General features: G+C 50.8%; 1 protein-coding gene across 6 annotated transcripts in view; it reads left to right on the top strand.

Annotated features, from left to right (window-relative positions):
- The window catches only part of furina (furin (paired basic amino acid cleaving enzyme) a), a 96,864-nt gene that overhangs the window by 66,667 nt on the left and 12,963 nt on the right, over positions 1-17,234 (top strand). For all 6 annotated transcript variants that reach the window (XM_061244394.1, XM_061244393.1, XM_061244396.1 and 3 more), the window contains exons 7-10: positions 8,494-8,582; positions 12,051-12,223; positions 15,419-15,631; positions 16,727-16,827. In XM_061244394.1, the coding sequence (XP_061100378.1) occupies positions 8,494-8,582; positions 12,051-12,223; positions 15,419-15,631; positions 16,727-16,827 (576 nt within the window). The remainder of the gene's footprint in view (positions 1-8,493; positions 8,583-12,050; positions 12,224-15,418; positions 15,632-16,726; positions 16,828-17,234) is intronic.

The raw sequence follows: 17,234 nt of genomic DNA, 5'->3' as shown, positions 1-17,234 counted from the left end.
TCTGCAAAGTAGATTGAGATGTCAGGAAGACGAGTTTTGCGGGGAAAAGTGAGCATTAACCAGAAAATGAAGTAACTGTAATTTGTTGCCTACAAAAAGTGTTTTCATGCATTTCTCAACACATTGACAGATTCATTGATTAAAAAAACAGTGCCAGACGAACAGATCAACCAACTCCCTCCAGTCGGCAGTTCGTCTGCATGCTTTTTCCCCCAAGAAATAATCTGCACAGAATACAAAACAGAAATAAAACGTTGAATTGGAACCCTGTACTAGTTGAGCTTGAATATGAAATTGCTTTGTGGCATTTCTTCCCATGCAGCATCCAGTAAACAGCCCAATTCACAGCAGCAGGATTGGAGTAGTCACAGGAGATCCAACAGCTCAAAAAGCCTGCCTACAACCCCTCCCCGTCTTAAGTATGGCTACCTCTCAGTAACCAAACTAGTGTAGTGATGCAAGAATGAATGTCAACACAATCGCCCGCATTTCAGGGCCATGTGTGGTGCAGGATTAGGCACCAACTGTCTCATAAGCATGTAAACGGCTGCCTGTTGACAGTGAGCTCCTTGTACAAGCGTTCCTCTGAAATGGGTTAATTCCAGCCCTGCAATCAGAAGCCAATCTATCTCTGTGGGTGAAGGGAGGGCTGGAGGCTTGTGATTGACTGGCACGAGCGTGATATAAAATTAATTCTGTAATTCCCAAAAGGAAAGCTGCCTGCCAAGAAAAAATGTATGCAGCGCTTCTGGATAATGATTGTATGAATATATTTATCGGGAAAGGAAGAGCGCTTTGGAAATCAATTTTCCTGGCGCGAGAAGACGGGCGGTTTTAGCGCGGCAGTGCTGCTCTCTCATCTGATGACCTCACGGCCGAGGCATGGGAGAGATGCGCTTGGTTTGGCAGGTGGGTCAAGCAAGTCTGCGGTAATGGCCCCAATCAAAGCAAGCAGGAATCTGTGCTCCATAATCAGTCTCTCTCGCAAACACACCGCAATTACGGCGACGCAGCGTGATGCAATTAAGTCGCCATGGCACAGTCTGTCAGAGGAGGCAGAGTCTGTTCTTCGTTCCAGAAGAACCCCCCCCCCCTCCTCCGTATTGCTGTCACTCTACGTTTGCGTTGGGATGCATCCGAGCTGACAGAGGTTGCTGGTGCCAGGCGGCGTTCGGAATGAGACGTCGCCCGTGCGGACCGCCTACCTGTCAGGCGCGCTGACAGTGCGTAGCGGGCAGGGCGGCCGGTGGGCGGGGGTCTCCGCTGCGCTCCGGCGAAGGGCCCGCTCCCAGACGTGATGTTCGTGATGAGCCCCCGCCACGCGCTTCCCTCATCCCTGCCACGGACTCCTCCGTGTGTAAAGAACTCTTCATTGCCACCGTGTCTGTCCCAGAGGTCTATTACCCACCCGCTAAATGTTGTCAGTTATTTGACAAGGCCCATTCATTTTATGCCCCGCTCTGCTATAGCAGCGGTGATTGTGCTTTCGTAAGGGCTCTGCCGAGCATTAACTTTTGTACTTCAGCAGGTACACAGATGTTTATTTGTCATTTTAATGACTAATTAATTGCAAATGACACATTCTCCAGTAGAATTAGATGTTGGCCAATTAAGCACTTAATATAAAATGGCCGTCGCTACTGAACTGTCAAGCTCTAGTTTGCGCTGCTCCTGTTTTGAGCCACTAGAATGGGAAGTTCTTGCCTTACAGAAAGGCTGCAACTCCGTGATGAATGAACAAAAGTCTCTGGGCTGGTGTTGGCTCAGTTCCAGCCTTCAGAAATGATTTCTCTCTGTGCTATTGATATACTTAAGGTAAAGAGAAGACAAAGTGTGGAGAACCTTGTGCCAAGCCGCTCAATATCCCTCTAAAATAGTCGAAAACAAATACCTCACTTCAAAAAAGAGCACGGTCAGGGATTGTGCTTCTGCGGTTGCTATTCAGGCCTGTGGCAGAACCTCCATTTTCTGCTGCTCATGGTTTTGCCATGGTTTAACTGTTCATGAATGCTGAGTGTTATCAGCTGGAATATATTTTGCCATTAAGCAAGCCGTGATGTGATTTCCAAGGGATTTTATTTGAGTGGCATTTATATTGGCTCATTTCCTGCCGTGCTGGGCTTGGGTTGAAGTTTATATGCATGTATTTATTTTTTGGTTCTGGTGTCTGAATTCAAGCCTTTGGTTCACCAGCCTTTGGTATGGGTTTAACCGTCAGGCTGTGGTCATGGTGTGTTGAGCACCAGATCGGCTGCGTTTCTCCCAGCGTGTTGGGCTGCACGATCTGGGCAAAATGGTGAAACTTTTTTTTCAGTGGTCAAAAGTGTCATGTGACTAAGTATAAATGAGGCTTTGCTGGTTGCGTTGCAGAGAAAAGGCTTGCAGTGTGGGGTTAACATATTGATAATTCATAATTGTGGCATCGCAGCCCTTTGAGCCTGATTGTCCCTGCTCTGCCCGTGACGCTGGACCAGGGCTCTACAGGGCTCAGGGGAGGGGGTCTGCGAAATGAGTCTCTGGGGCCCTGATGACCCCCAGATGAGTTTCTGGAGCTGGGAGCTGTCAGGGGCCACTGAAGTAATAGCAGACTATTAAAGGCACTTTGGTACCTCCTCACTTGTTCAAACAGCGGAGCGTCTGATTTAGGAGAGCAGCCTGAGGGCTTGGTTAAGCCTGCTGAAAATCTCCTAATCCATTTAAGCAGGCGGTGGATCCAGCTGCAGGGAGGGAGTGGACTGGGACACCGCGCAGTATGAACTAATGGCCTGGTTACGCCACGAGCCCACGCCTCAGCTCTTAATCACGGCCCCTGCAGCCCAAACCAGGGGAAGCATCCCAGCATCATGTAGAGCTCTTTCTTCCCCAGGGACCCCGGGCTGTTCTAAACCCAGAGTGGAACGGTTTTTTTTTTTCCACAAGGCTTTGATCATTTTGTGTATAAGACACTGCTCCGGTATTGGATTTACATTAATGAAAAAGCCACTTCCCATCTAGTTTTTTTTTTTTTTTTTTTTTTTTCTTCTCTACCTGTTGCCAGGAGCACAAGAGTGTGTGCATTGGAGTGAGAGAACAACAGAATAGAGTGAAGCATCCGTTTGACGGCGATGAGAGTGGACCCCGGCCTGTGGTGTGCAGTGAGCCTCCCCGCGTGGCTCAGTGCCTCTGCTCAGCCACGGAGGGCTGATTGGTGTCTCCATCTGCGTTGGGGATGAGGGGAAGGGTTCACAGGACCCCGCTGTGACGGGCATCCCGCCTCCTGCCTGTTCCACAGAGCGCTCCGCTTCATTCTCGTCAGGCCCCTGCCACTGAAAAATACAAGTGCTTTTATAAAACCCATAATGCACCAGGGCCTGCCGCGCTGGCAATGAAAGATGGCTTAATCGCCGCGGGTTTCTCCACTCTCCTAGCTGAAAGAGACACCGCAATTACAAAGTAAGGTGGGCGGATATTCCAGCCTACAGAAGCATCCAGAACATTCTACCTAATGCTCAGGCTCTGTGTCACAAAACGTGAGTCCTCTGATGTTGGTTGTTCTGCGGCTTTCCCGTCTGTACACTTAAACACAGCTGATGAGTTCACCTTTGTCCTGCCTTATCCATTGCCCTTGTCACAGTCTGCTGTCCCTCCCCTCCCTTTCAGACCGACAGGGACAGATACGCTGATGAACCGAAGCCGCAGGGTGAATGGAAGTGAACGGTCTTGTGCAATTACCTAAAGCGAGCAAATGCACAATGAAATCATTTGTGTAATGACATAATGGAGGGCCCATTTATGTAGGTGGTCAGGCATTGTGGGCAGGATTAGACTCCACGTGTGTGTACGTGCTGCTGCTCTTGGCCGCGTGCATCAGGGCTTGTGTCTGAGTCTAGTCCTGGAGTCATTTTTCCTTTTAAAATGCCCTTTTGCCATTTCAGGTCTTAGTCTGCCACAATGGCAGAGAAGGCTGCTCATGTTGTAAGATGAATTACTGTTTTTCCATTGCCGCTCAACCTTCCCTGCTGCTTGATTAAGAAAACACTAAATGGCCATTAGGCTAATTAAGCAATTGACGAGCAATGAAGTAAGCAACGATTCGGATCTTCTCCCTCTTCGATCTTCGTTCTGCTGGTGTGTAAAATGTGATGCGATGCAGGACATGCCTGGCTTGCATCCTGCAGTGCATCGAATGCATTTCCCATGAGCCCAGAGCAGTATGAAGCCCTTTTTTGAAGCAGCTATTCTGGGGTTTTACAGCTGAATCCCCTATCTGTCTAAGAGGCAGTCAGGCAGTAATGGGGGACACAGCTTTGCTGCGCTTCTTTGAGCCCGGCCTTTAAAGTTTAATCTGTTCCTCCTCTAAGTGATATTAGGGATGGCCTCACCTTGATGTGATGGCCCTCCCCATGAATGACAGCTCACAGTGTAGTGGTTTTTAGCTTGTCTGTACATTTAGACAGGGCTAGTTGATTTAATCTTCCAATGCACCGCACCACAATTCAGGGAATGGCCAGAGTTACCGAATGTCTTTAGCAGTGTATGCCCTCTGGGACCCCGGAGACTGACGGGAGGAAATGTTCCTCAACGGAGACTGGACTCATTCAGTGCTGCAGTCTGCCCCCTCCTGGCGAGGCTGCAGTTTACAGGGGCAGCTCAGGAGATTGATGGAGACGTAACGCTGTGTCCTGTTGTCTTCCCCTTCCCGAGTCTCTGTGGTTCAGCCGCAGGTGTGACGGGGCCCACACCTGTGCCCCCGCGACCACACGCGGCGCGTTTTTGTGCTATACGGAACATTCCTGAACTGTTTCTGAACGCCTGCTATTCGCTGGCAGCCTTTCAGAATAAAGCCCTTATAAAAAGTTCGCCCCTGGAAATAAGCAGCCGGTTTGGACAGATTTTTGGCCTGGACTTTGAGGAATGTCCGACCACTGGCTGTGAAAATAAAGACGCACAAGTAATAGATTCTCTCCGCTCTCCAGCTGTGTGTGTGCGCCGTTTTACCCCGACCCAAATGTTAGTGATTACATACAGAATCCTGAATGTTAGTGATTACATACAGAATCCCGAATGTTAGTGATTACATACAAAATCCCGAATGTTAGTGATTACATACAAAATCCCGAATGTTAGTGATTACATACAGAATCCCGAATGTTAGTGATTACATACAAAATCCCGAATGTTAGTGATTACATACAGAATCCCGAATGTTAGTGATTACATACAGAATCCCGAATGTTAGTGATTACATACAAAATCCCGAATGTTAGTGATTACATACAGAATCCCGAATGTTAGTGATTACATACAAAATCCCGAATGTTAGTGATTACATACAGAATCCCGAATGTTAGTGATTACATACAAAATCCCGAATGTTAGTGATTACATACAAAATCCCGAATGTTAGTGATTACATACAAAATCCCGAATGTTAGTGATTACATACAGAATCCCGAATGTTAGCCGCGTCTTGAGCGCAGTGATTACATACAAAATCCTTCGGTGATGTGATGTGATGAAGATGTTTCCTTTGTGCTTTTTTGAGTAATTGCCTCTTTAGAAAGTCTTCCTGCTTAAAGGTCATTTCCTCTTCAGGTACATGAGCTGCCATCCATTCTGTGCATCTATTTACGCGAGAAGGGGTCTGAAATTCCGGGCCCTTCCGCTGCAGTCTCGGTGTACTCCTCTCTCTCTCTCTCTCTCATGTGTTTCATTAGTGTTGAAGTGCAGAGCCGTCGGTTCGATATTTGTACGGGCTTTGCTGCAAGCGGCTTGACCGAGAGGCGAGTTCATCTTAGGATACCCGCTGTCCGTTTCTACATGGCATCTGTTGGAAATAAGATAATAATAGTGTGTACCGTCTCTGAGATGGTGGAGCTCTGCCTGGACGTTCTGATTAAAATTATAATGGCATTTATGGGGCGGGACTCCGGTCCCGTTGGTTCTGAGTAGGAAGGAGTTTGCTTTATGCCTCATCAGAGTAAAAAGATCTCTCCTTGTTGTTTACTTTTTGTTATCCTCAATAACCCTAGCCAGCTTTATTGTCCCTGTTCATGCATTAAATATCATTTGAATTAACTTGACAAAGAGATGCTCTTTGGTTTATTGCCTGGTTTAGGGGGGTGTATGGGAAGAGGGCAAGACGGATTGCGGCGATTGGAATAGCGCTGTGTGGTGTGGTCTTTGCCGGCTGAAGCAGATCAGTCAGCAGGGAATTAGGACGTCAGACGCAGAGTTGGGGAACGAGGGATTTCCGGAAGCATCCGAGCAGGGAAAGGGCCGGATCGTAAATACAGAGCGCTTGTATTCAGCGAGTTGGGACCTGCCGTGAACCTCCTCCCAAACACTGAGCCAGGACGCCATCTCTCGCCCACAAGCTCAGAGACGGGGTGCCTATCCTGGGGCTTGGCCTGATATGGAGATACTCCGTTCTCCTGCTGTGAGGGGGAATGTCATTTCTGGGATTCCTTACGGAGGCATCAGCAGGTGGAGCTCTGGCAGGCTCTAATGCTCAGCCCTGCTCCCGGAGGTTGTCCGTCCTGCAGGCCCTTATTTTGGCACACCTGATTCTGCTAATTAGCAGCTCAGCGAGATCTCTCACTGTTGAGTGAGGTGTCTCGCTGTTAAGTGAGGTGTGCTTTGTTAGGGCTGGAGTGGACTTACAGGATGGTGGATCTCCCAGAACAAGGGCTTGGGAATGGCCACCCCACGCTGCTCAGAGGAGACCCCGGCACCCCGCCCCCTGTAATCCATCCCCCGTGATGGCGCTCAGAGGGAGATCTGGGCCTGCGGAGGTCAGAGGTCATGCTGACTGGGGAGCCCCCACCCCCCGGCCCTGTGTGTGTAGTGCTGGACTCCTGCGCTCCACTGAGCTGATTCGGGCCCTGGGAGCAGCTCTCTGGGGATTTGATTGATCCTTTTCCACAGTTAAGAGACTCTTGAGCTTCAACCGGCTGTGCTATGTGGGTTTAATAAGTCAGCTGAGCTGCCAAGTCAGGAGGGAGGGAATGGCTCCATCAGTCCTGGCTGCCCAGAGGAGAAACGGCCCTGAGGTCTCGGGGACCATCAGGGGTTTCACTTCAGACATTCATCAAATCAGCAAAGCTATTATGGAAGTCACTGCTGTTTTCTGGACTTTCTATATTACTATTTAACATTTTTACATTTTAGAACTTTAGCAGATGCCCTCATTCGGAGGCACCTTACACAGATTACATTCCTCACACCTACAGCCGCTGATACAGATGAATATTTACTGAAGTAGTTGAGTTTAAGTATTTACTGAAGAAATCGACCCCCCGTAACCTTGGAGTAGGAAACCCAGTTCCCTAACCGCTGGGTGCTACCGCTGCTTCACCTGTGTTTCTGAATCATTTGATCACTGTGTACCGCTCCTGTGTTTCTGAATCATTTGATGACTGAGTACCACTCCTCCATATCAGAATTACTCCTGTGTTTCTGAATCATTCGATCACCAAGTACCACTCCTCTGTATCAGTATTACTCCTGTGTTTCTGAATCATTTGATCACTGTGTACCGCTCCTGTGTTTCTGAGTCATTTGATCGCTGAGTACCACTCCTCCATATCAGTATTACTCCTGTGTTTCTGAATCATTTGATCACTGCGTACTGCTCCTGAATCATTTGGTCAGGGTGTCGTTCTCTGTAGTTCCCTGCAGAACTGAAGTGTCCTCAGCGCCAGAGACACGCCAGGCTCCTGCAGCTCGTTTGCCGTGTTCTCATTTAGCCGCGCTTGTCAGCTCGGCGCTGGTGCTGATATGGAGAAAAGGGCCCAAAGGAGCCCCCCGCTGGACCCAGGGGCCCTGAGGGAGCGGGGCTCTGCCCTGCCGGAACGGCCTAATCTGCAGCTTCATTAGTGCGTGCTCCAGAAGCCCGTTTCATCCCCCTGCCAGGCAGCCTCTCAGACTGGCTCAGGTTCGGGGGGGATTAACCTGACTGGAATGTGATGATGGGCCAGTTTCCCTCCCCAAGGCTCCAGAAGCCCGGGCCTCTTAAGGCGCAGGGCTAATAAGGAAGGTCTTTGTGAATGGGCGAATCAAATTCACCGCTTCCCCCCTGTCTCGCTCTGTGGTGGTAGCATGTCATCTGGATTTCACTCACTTGGCTGAATTTGAGTTCCGAAGCCCCACACTCCCAAGGCTAGGCTTGCTTTGCGGTGCATGTGAACGTTTCAGGGCCTCTTTCTAACATCTAGCCTTGACTACTTTGTTTTTCTTGGGTTAATACTCTGTTTAATTCAATGTAAATCCAATTTAAGCAGTTCTCCTTTATCTTGCCAGACTGCATTAGGTTTTGTGTATGAGAGGCTCATTCACAAAAATAATGCTTGCTTTGTGGAAGCTGTGTTGTAAGACTGTGTTGTCGTTCAGTTGGTCTCCACCCTGAGATTATATATTGTTTCATACTTGTGTTGTACGTGTTCCAGCGTGACTCTGAGGTGATGCTCTGAGCCAAGCTGTGTCCTAACTGCCCAACTGTTCCTTGTGTTTCAGGCATGGGACCCGCTGTGCTGGGGAGGTGGCGGCCGAGGCCGGCAACGGGGTCTGCGGAGTGGGCGTGGCCTTCAACGCCAAAATCGGCGGTGAGTGCAGTGTGATGGGACTGGAGCTCAGCCCCAGCGCCCTGTGCACCAGCGCCCTTTGTCCTGAGCGTTTCGTGGAGTAGCTCTCCCCTGATGCCCTTTGTCCTGAGCGTTTCGTGGAGTAGCTCTCCCCTGATGCCCTTTGTCCTGAGCGTTTCGTGGAGTAGCTCTCCCCTGATGCCCTTTGTCCTGAGCGTTTCGTGGAGTAGCTCTCCCCTGATGCCCTGTGTCCTGAGCGTTTCGTGGAGTAGCTCTCCCCTGATGCCCTTTGTCCTGAGCGTTTCGTGGAGTAGCTCTCCCCTGATGCCCTTTGTCCTGAGCGTTTCGTGGAGTAGCTCTCCCCTGATGCCCTTTGTCCTGAGCGTTTCGTGGAGTAGCTCTCCCCTGATGCCCTTTGTCCTGAGCGTTTCGTGGAGTAGCTCTCCCCTGATGCCCTTTGTCCTGAGCGTTTCGTGGAGTAGCTCTCCCCTGATGCCCTTTGTCCTGAGCGTTTCGTGGAGTAGCTCTCCCCTGATGCCCTGTGTCCTGAGCGTTTCGTGGAGTCGCTCACCCCTGATGTGCTGCAGGAGCACAGGAACAAAGGCTAGCTGAAATTCTGCACTCAGAGCACACAGAATGAATGGACGCTGACGATCGATAACCATCCTCTCCAGTCGCGCACTCTTTGTGGAAGTTTCCTCAGCTGCTTTTCAATTCAGAAGAAAAGATTGAAAGTCAGAGATTGGTGTGCAGAAGGCTGCGTAATGGAAAGCGTCTCCTCTGAGCCCGGGCGCTTTCATTTCCTCCGTTTTGCTGAAGAGTTGTGCCTCCTTTCCGTGCCCCGCACTGGAATGGCGATGAGGGTCTGAACGCGGTGGTGATTGGTTTACTCACGCCCGATAATCACAGGACTGAATCACAGCCGTCTGGGCCAAAGATTCTGCCGTGAGTGCGTGTAATCCTTTAAATTAGCCCACGCGCTCAATGCCCGTTTCATGGCACTGCCCCTCTGTATATCCACAGCTGTCAGAGGTGTCTGGCATTTCCGCTAAATCCTCTCAGTTGTTGGCGCCTCAAAGGGAGAAATCTAATCTCGTTCATCTCCTTTTGTTTGGGGGAGGGGTAGTGGTTAAGAATAGTGCCACACAACACAAGGCGTTGGTCCAGAAAGACAGGGTCCCCTTTGATTTGGGTGATGACATGGGACGCACCGAATTTAAAGGAACAATGCGCTCCGTTCATGTTTCTGTATTCATTGCAGCTTTTGAAACATTAACGCTGCGTATGAATGCAGGGGATGGGGGGGGGGGGGAAGCGTGTCCACGGCACAGAAACCCAGTTTGAGACGAGGATCCGATTCTCCCTTACCCCACTATAATGCTGGGCGTAACCAGGTCATCCTTTATTAAGCCTTTTTTTAGCCCTTCCCTGTTGCCTTGGGTTGTGTGCACACCGGTATGAGCGATGGCCGCTCTGAAAGGCCTGTCTGCTCTGAGCTGTTTGTGCAAGGTCTTCCTCCCAGACATGGCGCGCTGGGAGATGGAGTCATTTCTGCCCACAATTTGTGTGGAAACCACGCCTCCGTTGGCCGTTTACGTACTGTCTCTTTCTCGGCGTCACCTGGTATGGCAGCGGGGCCGTTTGCGAAGGGAGCAGCTTGTGGCTTTAGCAGGCACTGGACCGGCATTCTGACTCCATTTTCAGCCTCGCTTCCGCAGCTAACGAGTGCCGGAATCTTCCGAAGGTGGCAGATGCGGCCTCCCTTCCCCGTAACGGAGGCTGTGTTGATTATGTGGTTAGTGAGGAACTGCACATGCTACGCGACTGCGTTCGCTGGCTTGCCAACTGGCATCCCCGCAGAGACCTGCGGACTCCACTCTGGGAGGAGGGGGAGAGGCGTGAGGAGGCGCTGGAGGCGTCCCAGCCCCGCCGTCTGCCATGTAGGTCCACGGGAGGCGAAGAGCTGGATCTCCTCGCCGAGGGAGCCCAAGCTCAACGCCCTGGTGCGGGTGTTGCTCCATGTGCTCATCTCATTCACTCCCTTAGGGGGATATGCTGTGTTCGGTGTCGTAGGCCATTCAAGCCCAGCTTGAGTGGAGTCACTTTTCTGGAAGCTCCATCAAAACAGAGCAAACATTTCACAGCGGTGAAATCGTTCCTCGTGTACTTATCTTTCCCATGCTCGTCTCAGTTTCTGAGCCAGAGCTAATAATCCTGCCCAGACCACAGTGTTCTGTCAGGAGGCAAAGGCCGCTGAAGATGATGGAAAAAATAGCCTAAATGGAGATTAACAGGTTTTTTCCTTTTTTTTTCTTGGCCATTTGGCTGGCCTTAGAAGCAGCAAAGGTCACATTTTGCACTATTACCATGAAAATGCTCTGGCTTTTGGGATGTTTTCTAAAATATTTGGAAGTGCCGCACTTAGTTTGTTTGCTTTCACCCATAGGAGGGCAGCATCGAGTAACCTGACCCTTCACTCTTCCAAAGAACAAACAGAAAAGTTTGTTTTGAAGATGTCTGCTTTTGATTTCTCAGTTCTCAGAGATGAGATGTGGGTCGTAACGACACAGGCTTGATCCAAATGCGGCATTCCAATAAAACTGGAATGAAACCGAACGGGTCGATAGATGAAAAACATAAAAGCACATTCTGGAAGCCTAGTTTCTAGCCAGGAACAAATCCTTAGGCATTAAGAGGTTTCTCGTCTTAGGGAAGTGGGAAGGAGATTCATAGTGCTCAGCTCGCTCTCTCAGGGTTGTGTTAAAGAACAGATGCACCTGTATTGCGCAGCAGCATTTTAAGAGAAGCTTGTATAATAGCTTTTGGAGCACCTCAGCCTGCCCTTGTGTACTCTGTTTGATGAGGAACCGCGCTATGCTGCAACAACGACCAGTGTTGTCATTTTCTGTAGCAATCGATTAGTGTGCACATTGTGAGCACTACTCATCAGGGATGGATAGTCACAAAGCTAATTAGCTATGCTCATTTACTGTGTGTGTGTGTGTGTGTGTGTGTGTGTGTGTGTGTGTGTGTGTGTGTGTGTGTGTGTGTGTGTGTGTGTGTGTGTGTGTGTGTGTGTGTGTGTGTGTGTGTGTGTGTGTGTCTCTGTCTCTGTCTCTGTCTCTCTGTGACTGTGTGTGACTCAGTCTGTTTGTGTGTACACATTTCATTATGCTTTGTGTTTTGCAGAGTGACTGCTCACAACATTGAAACCTTGCCGTGATCCTATTTTTGTTCTTTGACTGACACTTTAATGATTGTGTTATTTCTGCCAGGCATTGGAGCACAGTGGAAGTGCGGTTTGTCCTTAGGTTCACTTTCAGTTGCCTACTAGCCAGTGGAGCGTATGTGCTTACCTTCTCCTTCACTCTATCTCTCTCGCCTTCTCTCATCGTCCCTCTCCCTCTCATGCTCGCTCTCCCTCCCTCTCTCTCTTTCTCTCTCTCTCCCTCCCTCCCTCTCCCTCTCTTTCTCTCTCCCTCCCTCCAGGTGTGCGCATGCTGGACGGAGAGGTCACGGACGTGGTGGAGGCACAGTCTCTCAGCCTCAACCCGCAGCACATTGACATCTACAGCGCCAGCTGGGGCCCGGAGGATGATGGGAAGACTGTGGACGGGCCTGCCAAGATGGCTAAAGAAGCCTTTCTGCGCGGGGTGACCGAGGTCAGCCTCACTGCCCGCCGTCTCTGGAGTCTCTCACTTTCCTCTCTGTAGCAAATAATGAAGTGTGAGCCGGTCTCTTTTCACAGCGAAAAACATCCCTTCTGTTGAAAATGGTCACAAAAGGAAAGAGAAGTTGGTAAAAACATGTTTTTCGTACCTTTGATCTGCGTCCTAAAGATTATGGAGAGTGCCGTTGCGAGCGTCAAGCTGTGCGCGCTCTTTGCGTCATGCAGAGAAAAAGCCTGCAGGGCTGGATCCAATCTCCCAGGGAAATGATTTGGAAAAAGCATATTTAGTGAGATTCATAACTGGGAGGGGTGTCACATGAGATATTTTTTTTTTTGTTTGTTTTGTTCAGCGTCTCTACCGCCCACCTCTCGCTGCAGCTTGCATCGCTGTGCGGGGTGTGATATCTCTCCCTTTCACTGAGGTGAGAAAGGAGGAGACGGGATCACCTTGAACCTTTTTTTCTTTTTTCCCCCTGCACCTGAAGCGATAATCCTGCAGCACTGTGGGCACAGCTGCCTCGTCTCTCTCCCGTTCAGCAGCGCGCCGCCCGGCCCGGTCTGGCCAATAAAAACACCCCCGTACCTCGCCGGCGCTTGCGGTCGCCCTGCTCCCACACGCAGCTCCGAAACATCTGGAGCTGAATGACGGCTGTGTGTTTTCAGAGCCCGGTTTCACCGCCGTTCCCCGCGTAGCTTGTGCGCTCCCGCCGCGCGCACAGACTGGCGCTGAGCCGTCAGCGGAGCAACTGAGGAACGCACGGCGTAGGTGCTCTTCGCCGTGCCCAGACTATGCTAATGAAGAGCTTTTATTAATTACTTGGCAGAGCAATGCATCAAACTCCGTACCTCCATCGATAAATCTCTTAGCGAAAGCCTGCACTTGATTACGGAAAGCATGCAGGTTAAGATTTGCGAGCGTTTATCTAATAGAGCAGGGAGCGGTGAGCATCAGGAGATTGGACCGTGCGCTGATCCTGAAAGAGTGCCTGTGAAACTCGGGCAGAAGGTTCCTCCTGAGGTTCCTCCTGAGGGTCCCTCTGTGGCTCGCTTGTCAAAGACTGTGCAAATACCGGTGCACAGGTGTGCAAATGAACGGACTGGTCCCGTGTAGAGAAGCTAGCCGAGCCTTTTTTCATACGTCCACTGTACAAAGCACCATCGAAACAATTAGGATGGAGCAATTGAGGTTTGAGGTGCAAACACGGTTATAATGTCAAGTCGTTTGTGCCTGGGCTTAGTGAAATGCCAGCCTTGGGTTCATTTCAGGCAGCTGTGGTACAGTGCAGGTTGCAGTGCACACAGTCTTTGCCTGGGCATTGTTAGGCTTTGTGCTCTGCCAGAAAGCCAATTCTAATCTCAGCTGCACGGCGTTCAATAGATAGAGTGCATAGATGGAAAAGAGCAAATAAATAGAGTGCTTTAGAGCTTGAAAGATCTTTTCTGTTCTGTCCAAGGCGAAATGTTTTGCAGCCCATCTAATAATCCTCCTATTAAATGCACACTGTGTCTCTTTTATATATATAGAAAAGGAACGGGGTAAACATTATGTAATTGAACGTTTGTGGATTTCACAATATTGAAATTTGTTTGTTGAATTGTGCATCCGTGTCAAAATGGGATTCATGAAAATGTTAATCTCCTGTAGCAGCAAATACATTTGTTGTTTGTATGCATATTTTGGCTTTTACGTTGAAGGATGGTGCTTGCTACAACATAATGAAAAACCGCACAAAGATCAAGTTGACATTTGAATTGAATGGGGGTATTATAAATGGATACACAATAAAATAAGTACACTGGAGGGGAAACCTGATTGCAATTAAAAAAACATTAAAAATACAAATGGAATGTTGTAATAAAATAAAATGACCTTTAAAGCCAGAACTTGACTTATAAAATAAAATATTTGGGGAAATATACAGGTTCTACCAAAATACAGAAGTTGAATTTTTCATTCTGATTAGAAAATCTATGAAATGTAATCATTTGAAAATGGTACATTTAGCCGAATAAATGCGGTAGTCATATGTACATTTTCCTGTTGGTAGTGATAGTGTTGAAAGTGACCCTTGGATCCGTTATAAAGTACTTTGAGCAGGTGGGATAGCGCAGTCCCTTCAGGGATGAATCCTGCCTCCATTCTCTAATAGTTTCTAACAGGATAAATGGATGGTCAATATGCAGCCTACACCGAAAAGACTATAAATGGAAAAAATGATCTGATGAATGGATTCTTCTTGGCACGCACCCATCTGGGTCTGCATCTGCTTGTCTGTAGCAATGGCTCACGAGTCACAGACTGCTACATCGTGTGTGTTAGAGTAGACTTCACCCTGTACCTGTGTCTCTCCACACCTCCACCCTCACCCTGTACCTGTGTCTCTCCACACCTCCACCCTCACCCTGTACCTGTGTCTCTCCACACCTCCACCCTCACCCTGTACCTGTGTCTCTCCACACCTCCACCCTCACCCTGTACCTGTCTCCACGCCTCCACCCTCACCCTGTACCTATGTGTCTCCACACCTCCACCCTCACCCTGTACCTGTGTCTCTCCACACCTCCACCCTCACCCTGCACCTGTCTCCACACCTCCACCCTCACCCTGTACCTGTCTCTCTCCACACCTCCACCCTCACCTTGTACCTGTCTCTCCACACCTCCACCCTCACCTTGTACCTGTCTCTCCACTCCTCCACCCTCACCCTGTACCTGCCTCTACACCTCCACCCTCACCCTGTACCTGTGTCTCTCCACACCTCCACCCTCACCCTGTACCTGTGTCTCTCCACACCTCCACCCTCACCCTGTACCTGTGTCTCTCCACACCTTCACCCTCACCCTGTACCTGCCTCTCTCCACACCTCCACCCTCACCCTGTACCTGTGTCTCTCCACACCTCCACCCTCACCCTGTACCTGTCTCTCCACACCTCCACCCTCACCCTGTACCTGTCTCTCCACACCTCCACCCTCACCCTGTACCTGTGTCTCTCCACTCCTCCACCCTTACCCTGTACCTGTGTCTCTCCACTCCTCCACCCTTACCCTGTACCTGTGTCTCTCCACACCTCCACCCTCACCCTGTACCTGTCTCTCTCCACACCTCCACCCTCACCTTGTACCTGTGTCTCTCCACTCCTCCACCCTCACCCTGTACCTGTGTCTCTCCACACCTCCACCCTCAGGGACGAGGAGGACTGGGCTCCATCTTCGTCTGGGCGTCGGGGAATGGCGGCCGGGAGAAGGACAGCTGTAACTGCGACGGCTACACCAACAGCATCTACACCCTGTCCATCAGCAGCAGCACGCAGAACGGCAACGTGCCCTGGTACAGCGAGGCCTGCTCCTCCACCCTGGCCACCACCTACAGCTCGGGCGGCATGAACGAGAAGCAGATCGTACGTGAGGGGCCTGGGAGGGGGTAGTAACAGCATGGTATTGCCCCGACATGGAGCAGGATGTGCCCGGCGGTGGTAGATGATCCAGCCGGCTTGCTGGGGCGCTGTGGGACCAGGCTCCGGAGTGATCCCTGGGCCTGTGCCGGGCGCGCAGATGGAAACGTTTTGCATGGAAATGAGTGTTTACGGGTCTGTGCGGGGATGTGCCGATCGCACGGGCAGATTACGAGCCCCGGCGGTCACGGCACAGGAGCGCGGCGCTCCCGGCCGCCCCGGACGGCCGGATGCAGAGATGTCTCGGCGAGATGCGGGAGACGCACGCGAGCCTCGGAGGCGGACGGCTCGGCCCCGGGGCCCGCGCGGCGGCGCTCATCCGTGCGGAATATTTAAACCGCCCCGGAGACCGCAGCTTCCGGCTGGGAAAAAAGCTCTGACTGCAGCTCGCTGCTGAACGTCAACTTGAGTCTTTTATAAATAGCCGTGCGCGATTCCTCCTCTTGATTCATTCATATCGCTCTTTGTTTGTGACATTGGAATAATAACAGAAAAACCATGTAAAGAGCTCGACGGCTTGTATTCGCCGTGTGTGACTAATTCCGTTTACAGCTGCTAAGTACGTTGGGAGATCTTTTAGACGGTGTTTGAAAAGTCGTGTCGACTTTGATGTCATCCTTTCCCCTTCTCCTCTGTTCCCTCGAAATGCATCGCGGAATTACTTTAAACATTTAGACATGCCAGTCGGCATTTATTCAGTCTGTGGGAATCAGGGTGTATTTACCTTCGTTTCAGAAGTGCTTTTTTCTCTTGCCTCTGGCAGATAAAGCCTCTAGCATCCCGCTTTAGCTGCTGCGGTGACAGACAGTCTGTGCCTCTCCCAAACGGCCTTTAACTGTGTCACTGCGCTGCTGCAGTCCCGTCTCCCCCTGCCATCCGCCCCAGAGCTGCCTCAGCGTTCAGCCGTGCCTCAGCCAATGCCTACGCAGGCGTGTGTGTCTCCCGCGAGTGCCCTCTCCCCGGGGTGTCTCCCCGGTGTGCTAGGTGTGCTGAGTCTCCCCTGACCGGGCCGTCAGTGTGACGTGTCTCTCCTCCCTCCAGGTGACCACGGACCTGCGGCAGAAGTGCACAGACTCGCACACGGGGACCTCCGCCTCCGCCCCTCTGGCTGCCGGCATCATCGCGCTCGCCCTCGAAGCCAAGTGAGTCAAGCCACCGCCAACCGCCACTAACCCATCTCCCCTTCCCCTCCGCCCTCACGGACACACGCACAGTGCCCTGTGCCCCACGGTTATCTGTTGGAAGGGACTTTACATCATGGCCGCAGGAATACTACTGGACGTAACGTTCCCTTGAGTGGTTGACATGGTAGGATTAACACGACACGTTGTTTACAGGGCGGGACTTTCTGTCCTTGCTGGGGTGGCCGTAGTGACAGCTGGGCTCCAGCCCCACCGAGCCACACTTCCTGTCTGCGCGTTAGCCTCTTCCCCAGAGGTGCACTCCCTCCGGAGCATTGAAAGCCATTGGCTTCATAGCATAGCACATTAAGGCACATAAATGTTTGAACTTCAATTCCCCTACCTGTGCCCCAGAGTCTTCAGAGTCA

The sequence above is a fragment of the Conger conger genome, chromosome 6 (genome assembly GCF_963514075.1).
Source record: "Conger conger chromosome 6, fConCon1.1, whole genome shotgun sequence".
Classification (NCBI taxonomy): Eukaryota; Metazoa; Chordata; class Actinopteri; order Anguilliformes; family Congridae; genus Conger; species Conger conger.
Note: the sequence above shows the minus strand (reverse complement) of the source record. Positions and strands in the feature narration are given on the sequence as shown.